The sequence below is a fragment of the Asterias amurensis genome, chromosome 20 (assembly GCF_032118995.1).
Source record: "Asterias amurensis chromosome 20, ASM3211899v1".
Classification (NCBI taxonomy): domain Eukaryota; kingdom Metazoa; phylum Echinodermata; class Asteroidea; order Forcipulatida; family Asteriidae; genus Asterias; species Asterias amurensis.
Genome location: NC_092667.1, coordinates 2161191 through 2175086, shown reverse-complemented (window position 1 = coordinate 2175086; position 13896 = coordinate 2161191). Strand labels below are relative to the sequence as shown.

The window sequence follows — 13896 nt, the reverse complement described above, 5'->3', positions numbered from 1 at the left end:
AGCGATATTTCGAGAACACGACCACATTTTGAAGTGGAATGTTCACATGTTAGTTTGTTGTGAACATCTACATTCATATAGGATTAAAACAATCAAACGGTCTTAAAAACCATAGGTATACTTTTTCTTTAAAGTTTGGAACTTAAAAAGAGAAGAAAAATCTTTCAAAAGAGGGCGCTATGTTCTTTATACTTGTGTGTGTACTTTACACAATGACATATGCATGTACTGTGCGTTATAATGTAAAAAATGCGAACACATTTTGAAATCACATGTTCACATTTTATTTTATTGTACACAGTTTAATTAATGGTTTCAAAAACTTAAGGTATACAAAAAAAGGAAATGCAAAAAAAAAAAAGTTCACATGAGGGCGCTATACTCTTTTCGCATACCGAGTTTACACAATGACACGCATGTACTGTGTGTTGTACAAAGTACATATGCATAGAAAAACGCATGTTCAATACGAAGGTTTGGGCATGGGAGATCCGATCAAAACACACGCGAAGATAACACTAACAGACAGTAACACAGCGACGTCGTACACTGGACCGGAGAAAACATTTACAATCAACATGGCACCCAGCAAGAGTAAACACGCTGGAGGAGGAAAGAATAATGTATATCTGACCGAGAAACATCTGCTAGGATTTGACAAATACAAGGTAAATTGCGTAGTTCTTTCGATGCATAAATTATGTTGATCGGTCATTTGATATGGCGCGGGCCGGGGGATGTTGGTGGACATTCCCGTCATGCCTACCCGTAACGTGGGCATGATGTCTGACAGTGACAGTGACACTAGTCGGGCTGGCCCAGTGCTTGGTTCTGTTCCTGCCCTTCACTTAATTCTGTGGACCCCGGTTATTCGGTGCCCGGACCGGGCCCTTCCATGTGTAGTTCCTACAGTACCTGGGGACTATGTGGGTTTTCCTTAAAAGTTACTAAATAAATAGCCGGCTCAGTTATCTTTTTAATTTTATTTATATTATATATAAGTTAAAAAAAAAAAGTATTTCCTCCTTCTCCTAGGCCTAGTACGGTAGACCTACATGACATAGGCCCTATATACTTCTAGAAACTATAAGGCTCCCCTCTGTGAGCCTATAGGGGTCTAAAATTGTGGACCTCCTTGACGCTATACGTTTTTAAAATCGGCGTTGATATGTGAAAGTTTTACGACCGTTCGCCTTCAATTACTAAAGTTTCCTTTGTACTACACACCCAAAACTTTCCCAACACACTCAATATATATTCATGATGCTTGTATTCTTCAAAAAATGAAATTTTCTGCTTGGTACTCACTGTTGTTTTTCTGCCGCATCGCACGGTTTTTGACTTCTCGATATGCTCAACGCTTTATTTTTATGGAGGTCCAAAATATTAGACCCCTATAAAAGGCTCATGGGGAGCCTTATAATAGTTTCTAGAAGTAGGCCCTGTATATATGGCCTAGTTTTCCTCTCCTTAAAAAAGAAGGAAAATTCTTCATTTGTCTTCGAGTAAACTAACTAAAGACTTGAATTGAATAAAGAAGACTTTGTGTTTGGTTGGTGCTAGAGCAAGGGTACTCTTTATGAAGGTTCTTCCTCCATAGAACTATGATCAGATAATGAGGTTCGTTCCGCTGTTCGTGGAAAGGTGGGGACGATAGGTAGCACGGAATGAACCTCAAGTCATACATGTAGTTCTATGAGTAGGGTTGTTGCACAGTTGGAGTGCTTTCTCGCATGTTCTCAGAATCCCAGATGCCCAATAAAGCTCCAGGCCTGAGCTGAAGTAATTTTCAAATTCAAATATAGTAGGAAATTACCTCCCAGCCTACTCTTACTCAAAATCTATGTTGCCTGGTTACTTCAGAGAGTGCAGTTTCTCACATTGTTTATAGTGGGTGCGTTCGTTTAGCTTCCCTGGTTCGACCCCGGTTTGCCCCCGGTGTGTTCGAATAGCTTTGACGTCATTCCAGGGGCTCATTCAGGTCAGCCCCCAGTGCTCTGCTTGTGGAGTGGGTCACTTGGGGGCTGGCCCCAGGCGCTTGACGCCACTACGAGAGCGGTGAGTGATCGTTCGATTAGCTCTTGTCAGGGGCTCACCCGAGTGAGCACCGCGGGGTAGACCCAGGGCCAGGGAAGCTAATCGAACGCACCCAGTATCAACAGGTCTCCTTTGCTCTTTTACCAAGTTAGTTTGTATGCTTATATATAATATATTTTGAGTAAGTACCACAGGCCCATTTAATTCACAGTGGCAACAAGGGCAGTTGCCTCCATGCCCCCGGTCATTGCCTTGGTGAGCCCTTAAATGTTAAAATAATCCAGTAGAAATTTACAGTTTCCTCATAGGGTGCCCATTTCAAAGGAGAAAATGCCTTGGTGCCCTTGTCCTTTCAAAAATAAAGCATACAGGCCTTCTACCATAGTGTCCAGGGGTGGATTTCACAAAGGTAGTCCTAACTTAGGACTAGTCCTAGGCAATGCTAAGAGATAGGGCTGGTCCTAAGTTAGGACCAGTAACTCATTCTAACTTAGGACTGGTCCTATCTCTTAGCATTGCCTAGGACTAGTCCTAAGTTAGGACTACCTTTGTGAAATCCACCCCAGTGCCTTTAGTTTAATTTTAAGTGAAGTTTATTATTTTGTATAATAAGGCCAGTCTTCATAATGATTTTTAACAAACAATGAATTGCTTTGTTGTCGTTACAGTATAGTGCGGTTGATACCTCACCAGTATCTATCTACATTATGCATCCGTTTTGGAACACTGTTGTTAAGGTAAATATAGGAATCGAACCTGGTCCAAGATTAAATAGTTTTGCAGGGATCTATAACCAAAGACATTCAGTTTCATATTCATAATCAGCCCAACAAGGTGGGTCAGGCCAGAATAATGATAACTGGAATAGTTTATTTTTGCCTCAGTAATATATCTCAAAGACCTTGTTGCCCTTCTTTCATCTTCACTTTTTTTCAGCTACCCGATGCCTTCGCTCTTCAATCTTCAATCGCTCCTTTCCAGCTTTCCCAGGGACCCTGTACCATGTCACACTATGGCGATCATGCTTTTTCAGTCATAGCTCCAACACTTTAGAACAAGCTACCCTCCCACATTCAAGCAGCTCCTTCTTTGGACACTTTTAAATCTCAACTTAAAACCCATCTGTTTTGTCAATCTGGTTATAGCGCTTAGAAACATGTATTTAGCGCTCTCTAAATAGTGTAATCATTATTATTTATCTTATTTTGTAAATATTTATTTGTTTTGATTAACACAGATGTTTCCTGAGTGGGTAGCACCGAACCTGTTGACCTTTGCGGGTTTTCTCATCTTAGTCACGAGCTTCATCATATTGTCCATTGTCGACTGGTCATACAAAGCCTCCAGTCGCCTCCATCCTCAGTATGAAACCATCCCCAATGTTTTATTCCTACTGCTAGGTATCGGACAATTCGTGGCACACACTCTAGGTAGGTAAACAGGCATTGAATATCTTTGGTGATTACTCAAAATAATTGTTAGCATAAACACCTACTTGTTGATAGTCAAAAACATTGTGAGAAACGGCTCCCTCTGAAGTATCATAGTTTTTGAGAAAGAGGGAATTTCTGACTCAAATATTTGAATCTGATAAATCTGATTTGAATCTGACTCAAGCCTGAAGCCTTTTGTGCAAAGATTATAAAGCACCGAAGCCGCAAGATGCAGAACTCAGGCTGAAATGTGAAATCCCACTTTCGGACGCCATATCGGCAAGTAACTCTTTTGATACAACAATAGATCATTGCAAATCATTGCAGACAATGACCATTCCTATCAATGGGAAACAAAACATTTACTTGCTGAAATGGCGCCCATGCAGATTTCACGTTCCAACAATTGATAAAGCTTCAATTCCGCATCTTGCACCTTCGGCGCTCTATAATCTTTGCTTTTGTGCAACAAGGGTGTTTTTACTTTCATCTCATGATTCACGATTTGCTCATCGGATGTTGAAAGTATCAGTAGCAAGGCTTCAAGTCTCCTGTTTACCTTGGCCTGTGTAGCTTGAAATCCAATCTTGACATTGTGCAGCCCTGGAATAGCACCAAGGCCACAGGGGCCAATTGCCTCTGTTGCCCCTGAACTTGGCCCTGGTGCCCTTACACAAGTTTCCCATAGACTTCAAGGTTTTCCAATTGAAGTGCCCTTTGCAAAATGAAAAATGGCCTTGCCCTCTCAAAGATAAACTTCCAGGCCTCAATATTACCTATGAGAGGGCAAGGCCATTTTCATTTTGAGAAGGGCATTGCCCTTGGCCCTTGGAAAACCTTGAAGTCTATGGGGAAATTTTAAAGGGGCACCAAGGCCGAGTAGTTTCTCCTTTTAGTCATACCATGGGGGTGTCCTGGCTGAGCGGATAAGAGCACCGAACTCAAGCTCTGGTGTTTCTGTTCAGCAGAGTGTGGGTTGGAGTCCTGGCCGTGACACTTTGCGTCCCTGAGCAAGACACAAAACTATAGTTGCTTCTCTCCACCCAGGGGTGTACATGGGCAGAGATGGTTCTTGTGATTGATTGTCTTAGTCTGCTACATATCTAGCGGCACAGGCTGTATACTCCCCAGGGAGTTGAGATGGTTTAAGGAATGATTTAAGGCCCAGTGACCAGGGGTAATAATGTTGAAGCGCGGTGAGCGTCACTGTGTGATGGACCTGAGCTATTATTGTTATTATTACCTTCCTCCCATCTTAAGTATGTTGACATGATTTTTTTATTTGTATAATCCAGATGGCATAGACGGCAAGCAAGCAAGACGTACTAATTCTAGCACCCCACTAGGCGAGCTCTTCGACCATGGGAGTGACAGCATTATCGCATGCCTCCTACCTATGGGTGTCTTCTCTATATTCGGACGAAGCGGAGATGACTTTGGTGCCAACGTGTGGGTGTTGTATTTGATTGTTTGTGTCGTCATGGCCACTTTCTATATATCACATTGGGAGAAGTATCTGACCGGAGTCATGTTTCTACCGTGGGTCTACGATGTCAGCCAGTTGGTAGGTACACGTATAATCAGTCTTAAAGGCAGTGGACACTATTGGTAATTACTCAAAATAATTATCAGCATAAAACCTTACTTGGTAACGAGTAATGGGGAGAGGTTGATAGTATAAAACATTGTGAGAAACGGCTCCCTCTGAAGTGACATAGTTTTCGAGAAAGAAGTAATTTTCCACGAATTAGATTTCGAGACCTCAGATTTAGAACTTGAGGTCTCAAAATCAAGGCTCAGAAAGCACACAACTTTGCGTGACAAGGGTGTTTTTTCTCTCACTAATATCTCGCAACTTCGATGACCGATTGAGCTGAAATTTTCACAGGTTTGTTATTTTATGCATATGTTGAGATTCACCAAGTGAGAAGACTGGTCTTTGACAATTACAAATAGTGTCCAGTGTCTTTAATAATAATAAAAATAAAAGTGGCTCATATTCATCACTCAGTGACGCTCAAGGGGCTTTAACATAGAGTATTTCCTGCAAGGAATGTGGACTACATTTGAATTATAAGACCTACTCCTTTTACATAAAACCATGTAATGATCTATAAGGTGCTGTGGCACAAACATCAGGAACATCAGTGCGAACCCCTTCTCTGTACGATATGTGCACTTGGTGATTCACATGCATTACACAACACACAGGACCAACGGATTTATGTCCCATCTGAAGGAACTGTATCTGTGTTTTGACTTTATATCTCATTGTTGTTTTTGTCTTCCATTACAGACGTTGGCTCTGCTGTATGTAGTTACATCTATCTTTGGATATGAGATCTGGAAAGGAAGTCATATCTTTGGTTTTGAGTTCAGGTATCTCTTCACATTAACAGTAATAGGTGAGGTTTACATTTTTTTTACCTGAGGGGTCGTTCACAGTAATCAACATTTTCTTAAAGTAGTACCCATAAGATTGTCTTCAACTAAAAATGAGTTAATCTAGTTTCTTGTTGATCTTTCTTTCCAGGTGGCTCTATACTAAGTTCTATACCAACCACAGTCTGGAATGTCTACCTGTAAGTAATATAATAATATAATTGTTGGGAATGACTAGAGTGGGATTCAAACCAACGACCTCCGGTTTAACGTGCCGGCGCTCTACCAACTGAGCTATCTAGCCCTATGTTGGCGGTGTCCCTATTTTGTCACAATCTTTGTTCAGGGTGCCAGTCGGCAGCCGTTAACTGCCGTGTAGCCAGGGATCACACCCAAATTAAGATACAACCTGGGAAGGGGCAGCCAGGGGATAACCAAAAGGAGGTCGTTGGTTCGAATCCCACTCTTGTCAATTCTTCGTTTAATCCAAAAAATCATTTTAAGATTAACCCATTTTCCCTTGTGACTTATATTGATAACACAAGTGTCATATGTTTACACTAAATACAAGCTGCATAGTGATGATTGACGTTCGTGGAAATTTCCCCCAATTGGGTTTGTACACAGTTCTCCAGCTTTGGCCAATTGAGGGCGCTATATTCCACATCAAATAGCGCCGATGACATTACGATTCCTTTGTCACGCGGGTTTGTTTGGCCTCACGTTTTTGAAAATTTTGGCTCGGAGTGTTTCGGGGAAAAAAACATTTTTACCATGTTTTAACGTGAGGTTTTTTCTGCTTCCTACGGACTGCATCTATTACAAAAATGTAGCAACTATATATTTCTGAGCATTCTGTAGCCACTGTTTAAACTGAAAATTGTTGCTGCTTTGTTTATGTTCAGATCCTACAGAGATGGAACTGGGAAGAATCGATCTTTGTACGCCGCCCTCGAGCCAGCAATCTCTCCAACCATTCTATTAGGGACATTAACTCTGTGGGCGGCACTGTCACCAATAGCTATTTTACAAAGAGAACCAAGATTGTTTTGCTTGACTGTTGGCATCACAATGTCCAATATATGCGTAAGTAAAACTCTTTGTGTTGTGCAATAATATTCACATACATCAACAGTATTGTAACCAAGTAATTTTTTCTCAAGTCAACTCAAGTCACAAGTCAAATTTTCCAAAAGTCAAGCCAATTCACATAATGTCCCAAAATAAGCCCAATCTCATGATGAAGCATGGGCCTATTTAAGTCAAAAGTATTCATTTTTCACTAAAATTTGAGACAATTTATGTAAATATTATACAAATTCTTGAAACAGTAGACAAACCCGTACAGACTCTTTTTCCAGCCGTCTAACAATAATAAAATAATATGGCACTACTTCTACACCCAGCTGTTCTAAACGGATTGTAGGGAAGAATACACTGTTTCTTTGCGCAAACAAGTACATACACTGTGCATTTCACGTCCATAGGTTGGTCCACCTACTGACATTGCCAATTGTAAGGTCTCAAGTCATTTTCTCCCAAGTCAAGTCATGTCCCATGTCAGTGAAATTTGCGACTTGAGTCTGACCCGAGTCCAAGTCACCGACTCGAGTTCACAACAATTTGCATCAACCCAGCCGCCCCCCCCCCCAGCCTACTTGAGTTACAAGGTGTTTTTATGTGTCCTTATAGTGTCGGCTGATCATCAGTCAAATGACGGACACCAAAGCAGAAACTTTGAACTGGTTGTTATCACCCGTGGTTGGCGTGGCGGTAGTGAGTCTCGGCTTTGGCATCGGTGAAACGGAAGTTTATCTTTTATATGGTCTCACTGCTCTTGTTGTCTTGGCACATGTTCACTTCGGAGTTAATGTGGTAAGTTAAACTTTTATTTATTTAATCCCCTCTTCTTTTAAAATGTTGGAGAATAAGTTTTTAGCGAAGCAAAGCCCAGGGCTGGAAATTCATCTTTAAAGGGTCTATGTACTTTTTGTAGGACAAAAAACACAGTGTCTACAGATTTGCACTAAACTTACACAGTTTGAAGATAATGAGTTTTTAGCGGAGCAAAGCCCAGGGCTGGAATTTCATCTTTAAAGGGTCTATGTACTTTTTGTAGGACAAAAAAACAGTGTTTACAGATTTACACTAAACTTACACAGTTTGAAGATAATGATAGTAGAAAGCTTCCCTGAAAATATTACTTGCTGAGGTGCTGTAGTTTTTGAGAAATGAGTAAAACAAAGTCATGAAAATAATTTTCGTCTCAGTGATCATAAGACGGCAGTTTAAAACAGGCAGGGTCGTGGCCGTGTGATAAAGCCCGAGCCAAAGGCGAGGGCCTTTATCACATGGCCAGTGAGTCACTACTCTTTCATTCCCCTTCATAAATGCCTTTATGTTAAAAAGCGAAATAATCTAACAATGTGACACTGTTTCTTTTGCGAATTAAAAAAAACTTGTGTAAAAATCTTTTGTGCCAACAGTTGGTGTGTATTTGCGTGTGTACACACATATTACGTGCTGTTACTAATAGCTTTGAATTGCGTTTTGCGTAATTTAAATTGGCGTACATAAGCTTGCGCACCCAACACGCAAAGCCAGCCGGTCTTAAACAGCTTCAGCTTCGCTTTATCAACCGTTTAAACACCCCCACGTGACACGCTCTCCACCAATTTGATTATCGAACCCGTCCAGGGTATTAATGAATACCTGTTAACTGCCTTTGATGATCTCTTATGCTATAACATTTTCTTTTCACAGGTGTCGGAGTTGGCAGATCATTTTAACATTCATGTATTCTCGCTGGTGAAGCGTGCTCCAAAGTCTTCAAGAATGACCAATGGTGTCAAAAAATAAGGGTGTGTGGAGCTCATGAGAAAACTTCAGACAATACAACAACAGTTTGAACATCAAGGGTTGGTACTTGCCTAATGGATTTTGTTAACTTTTAACAGAGTAAGCCTGGGTGACTAGTGTCATAGTCGCGACTATTGATTGCTCAGTCGAGTTGCGACTACCGTTTTTCAACTAATCTATTAATCATGCTGCCACGGCTACTGCAAAAGTAGTCGCAATTTTCTGACAAATTGTGACGCTCATACAACTATTCACGACAATATAATTTTATAACAACACAATCAGACATCAATGACGCAATCCTTTAATCCTTTCAGTAGGAATTTTACTATAATATCGTGCCTGCTGCAAACGATATGCCGCAATGCATCTTGGAAATTAAAAATTAGTCAAAACTATGCGCGGCTCGAGTAGTAAATTTCACTAGTCACCTACGCTTATTTATAACAGAGGAGGTTTTTAGTGAAGAGTGAAGATATTTCTCAAGGGACAATCCAATGTGCACAAGGCCCTTCATGTTCTTTAAAGGAACACGTTGCCTTGGATCGGACGAGTTGGTCAAAACAAAAGCGTTTGTAACCGTTTTGTATATAATGCATATGGTTGGAAAGATGTTTTAAAAGTAGAATACAATGATCCACACAAGTTTGCCTCGAAATTGCGTGGTTTTCCTTCTACAGTGCGAACTAACACGGTCGGTCATTTATGGGAGTCAAAATTTTGACCCCCATAAATGGCCGACGTGTTAGTCGACGAGGTAAAAGGAAAACCACGCAATTTCGAGGCATGTTTGTGTGGATCATTGTATTCTACTTTTACAACATCTTTCTACCCATATGCATTTTATAAAAAACGGTTACAAACGCTTTTCAAAGACCAACTCGACCGATCAAAGGCAACGTGTTCCTTTAATGCATGAATATCATTTTTTTGTTTCTTAGAACAATGAAGAACAGCTATGCTTTGACGACGATGATGTTACACACTAGCTTTCTGTTTAACCTTGTTTGGCAGAGGTATTGTGAAACTGAGGTTGAACAACTGATACCAAAAAAACGAATGTGATTTACATGTAAACAATGAATAAAGCCCGGTTCTTATTGAAGGCGCATGCGATATGAATTTTGACTTAACATAGCTGTTTTGGCAGCGAATGTTTTGCAGGAGTTGAGCGCAAGTCAACCGATTAATTTTCAACCAAAAATTATTTGTTGCCAATCAGTGTCGGCAAAGTTATTAAAAGGATGCTGCAGTGTTTTGTTTTTTCCCCGACACATCTCACTTGCGTAATTAGCGAATAAGTCATCCCCCCCCCTTTTTGTGGATTGTTACCGCCCCCCTACCATCGATGTCATGTCGGGAATTCAAACATATCGTCGGCAAAAAGAGTCTGGTCCCTAACTACACTCGCCTAGGTACTAGGCCACACAGTGCACATGTCTCTATATGCACACAGCCAGGGGGCCCAACGGCTCGGGTTCCTGACATGACGTCACGTTTATGCAAATGAAGGCTCCCTTTTAGGGGCGGGGTGGGTTCCCATAATCTCTTGAAAACCATTTTTAAAATACTTGCTCATTTAATAAAAAATAATAACAAGTATTTCAAAATTAAAAAGTCATGTTTAATCGTTTAAATTATTTTTAAAAACACTGCAGCCATCCTTTAAGGGCTTAAATTGTCGTTACGCTACAACCAAATATACATGTAAGCTCTTTTGAATTTATTTTTTTAAACAACTTTATTTTGAGTTGGTTTGTTTTTATATCAAATGTACAGACTTGGAGACAGGGATATTGTTAATGTGGTTGTATCAATCACTATAAATTAAGCTCAGTTGATTAAGCTATGGATTATTAATAATTAAAGGCAGTGGACACTATTGGTAATTACTCAAAATAATTATTGCCATCAAACCTTTCTTGGTGACGAGTAATGGGGAGAGGTTGATGGTATAAAACATTGTGAAAAACGGCTCCCACTGAAGTGCCAGAGTTTTCGAGAAAGAAGTAATTTTCCACGAATTTGATTTCGAGACCTCAAGTTTAGAACTTGAGGTCTCGAAATCAACCATCTAAACGCACACAACTTCGTGTTGCATGGGTTATTTTTCTTTCATTATTATCTCGCAACTTCGATGACCTATTGAGCTCAAATTTTTACAGGTTTGTTATTTTATGCATATGTTGAGATACACCAACTGTGAAGGCTAGTCTTTGACAATTACCAATAGTGTCCTCTGCCTTTAAAGGCACTGGCTACTATTGGTAATTACTCAAAATAACTGTTAGCATAAAAACTTACTTGGTAAAAGAGCCAAGAAGAGCTATTGATAGTATGAAACATTTTCTTTGACAATTACCAAAGGTGTCCAGTGCCTTTGACATGCTACAAGAACATCAGGCAATGTTTCTGATAAATATATTGATCTTAAAGGATTACGTTGCCTTGGATCGGTCAAGTTGGTCTTTGAAAAGCGTTTGTAACCGTTTGTTGTAAATTGATATGGTTAGAAAGATATTGTAAAAGTAGAATATAATGATCTACACAAATATTCCTCGAAATTGCGTGTTTTTTTTTTAACCCTGTCAACTTACAAGGTCGGCCGACCGTGATAGTTCGCAACGTAAAAGGAAAACCGTGCAATTTCGAGTGATACTTGTGTGGATCATTATATTCTACTTTTAAAACATCTCTCTAACCATATGCATTTCATAACAAACTGTTTCAAACGCTTTTAATAGACCAACTCGTCCGATCCAAGGCAACGTGTTCCTTTAATGTAAAATAGGGTTGCAAAAAAGTGAAATTGTAAACAACTTGGTTTTATATCTTGCTGCATGGTTCACTTTTTTAAAATTTATTTTGTGTCCTTCTGGATTGTTCCATTTCACTAAGCTACTCTCTTGGGAAATGGTAGAGTCCATATTATGACAATTCTATTCCGCCCATTGCATGAAAACTAGTTGATATTTGTAAAGCTTCATTTAAAAAAAAGTTGCCAAATGTCAATTAAGATTTCAGTTGTGCATTTTAGTAAAAAGTAAAATTTGTAAAAGTAAATTATTGATAAATATTGTTTAAATGTCTGAAGACTTAGTTCAACCCTCCATGCTTCAAGTTATCAGTCCCATAGTGGCTATAGCTGTGTAAGCATAGAATGATTTGTAGGTGGTCAGAGTACGCATGCCCACAAGCCAAAATTTCAGCTAATCTGTGTTACGCTTTACGTAAGTGCAGAATGCACTGCTTCTGTAAGCGCCGATAGACCTTTATCATGCTGCCACCATCTTGGTCATGTTCCCTGGTCATGTTTCCAACGATAGTCATGGATGTTAATATTCTTCTTCCAGCCTCAGTTTAGTTACATTGATTTGAATGGGAGAAAATCAAGATGGCCGAACTGTGATAGAGGTCTATTCTTTGACTACAGTAAGAACGAGACATAAGATTGGACCCAGTACATAAGCAAACTATCACCAAATTGATACATGTTATATAGAATTTGAGTTTTAGATGAACAGTTTATTTCAAACAGAGTTTGTGAGTTATACTTGTTACAGTTGGGTTATTTTTTTATTTAAAGGCAGTGGACACTATTGGTAATTACTCAAAAAGTTTAAAAGCATAAAACCTTACTTGGTAATAAGTAATGGGGGGAGATTGACGGTATAAAACATTGTGAGAAACGGCTCCCTCTGAAGTGTCGTAGTTTTCGAGAAAGAAGTATTTTCCACGAAATTGATTTTGAGACCACAAATTTAGAATTTGAGGTCTCGAAATCAACCATCCAAAAGCACACAACTTTGTGTGACAAGGGTGTTTTTTCTTTCACTTGGGTGTTTTTTCTTTCACTTGGACGACCGATTGACCTCAAACTTTCACAGGTATGTTATTTTATGTATATGTTGAGATACACCAAGTGAGAAGACTGGTCTTTGACAATTACTAATAGTGTCCAGTGTCTTTAAGCAAGTTGTTGGTTTCAACTAAACATTAATATATATATTAAAATAGAGTGCAATGATCATACCGTACTGTACACTTTGTAGTGCCTATTTTAATTTGTGCATCAACTCAAACTTCCCGCTACACAATGATGGCTAAGTTTTCTTCAATATTTTAATTGATCAAATATTTAAAATGAATTATAATAATTCATACATTGCTTGAGTGTTGATGGGTGATTATAGTTACTTGCATAAAAAAATAATAGATTTGATAAGAATGTATCATTACTGTTTTTAAAGAATGTATTAAACCATGGAGCTATAGCTCCACGATTAAACAAAAATGTTATATAAATGAGCATATGACATCGTTGTTGGGTGTTACTGATGCCAGACACTAGGGCTGACTGCTGTAGCCAAAGTTGTGGCTACAGCTATGACTGTTGTTATGGACACTTGAAGGGAAGGGACAAGTTTGGTAATTATTCAAAACAAATATTAACCTAAAAACTGAGTTGGTAACGAGCATTGGAGAGCTGTTGATAGTATAAACATTGTGAGAAACGGCTCCCTCTGAAGTAGCATAGATTTTGAGAAAGAGGTAATTTCTCACTAAAATAATAAAAGACTTCTAGCTAGAAGTCTTTTATACCTATCTGAAAGCACACAAATTCGTCCAACAAAGGTGTTTTTTCTCTCATCGTTTTCTCGCAACTTCGATGACCAATTTTGCACACATTTTCACACGCTCGTTATTTTATGCTTATGTTGAGATACACCCTTGTCACACGAAGTTGTGTGCGCTTAGATGGGTGATTTTGAGACTTCAAGTTCTATAAATCTGAGTTCTCAAAATCAAATTCGTGGAAAATTACTTCTTTCTCGAAAACTATGGCATTACAGAGGGAGCCGTTTCTCACAATGTTTTATACCATCAACCTCTCCCTGTTACTCGTCACCAAGAAATGTTTTATGCTGATAATTATTTTGAGTAATTACCAATAGTGTCCACTGCCTTTAAACCTCAATTTTCTTGAGATTCTTGACTGCAATGGTTTTTTTAAGCTGCATGGTTTTGTTATTATTTTCACTACAATAACATTTGCTGCCAAAGTTTTACAAAGCTTATTGGGCCATTTTAAATTATATTCTGCTTTTGTTTTCCCTTCTAAAAACATTGTTTTATTCTGCATGAATTTGTTTTAAAACTATGAAAAATGAATTAAACTGCGGTT

General features: G+C 39.1%; 1 protein-coding gene across 1 annotated transcript; it reads left to right on the top strand.

Annotated features, from left to right (window-relative positions):
- The first annotated feature begins 421 nt into the window (after positions 1-421).
- Positions 422-13831, top strand: LOC139952207 (ethanolaminephosphotransferase 1-like). The gene is made up of 9 exons (XM_071951260.1): positions 422-668; positions 2706-2774; positions 3275-3467; positions 4766-5034; positions 5767-5875; positions 6004-6052; positions 6758-6938; positions 7545-7727; positions 8616-13831. The coding sequence occupies exons 1-9, from the start codon at positions 444-446 to the stop codon at positions 8709-8711; spliced, it is 1374 nt and encodes a 457-aa protein (XP_071807361.1). The 5' UTR covers positions 422-443; the 3' UTR covers positions 8712-13831.
- The last annotated feature ends 65 nt before the right edge of the window (positions 13832-13896 follow it).

Excerpts from the sequence above, each read along its gene's own strand:
- LOC139952207 (XM_071951260.1), top strand. The coding sequence starts at position 444 with ATGCATAGAAAAACGCATGTTCAATACGAAGGTTTGGGCATGGGAGAT. Across the intron at positions 3,468-4,765 it reads ATTCGTGGCACACACTCTAG|ATGGCATAGACGGCAAGCAA; the intron begins GTAGGTAAACAG and ends TGTATAATCCAG. Across the intron at positions 5,876-6,003 it reads CTTCACATTAACAGTAATAG|GTGGCTCTATACTAAGTTCT; the intron begins GTGAGGTTTACA and ends CTTTCTTTCCAG.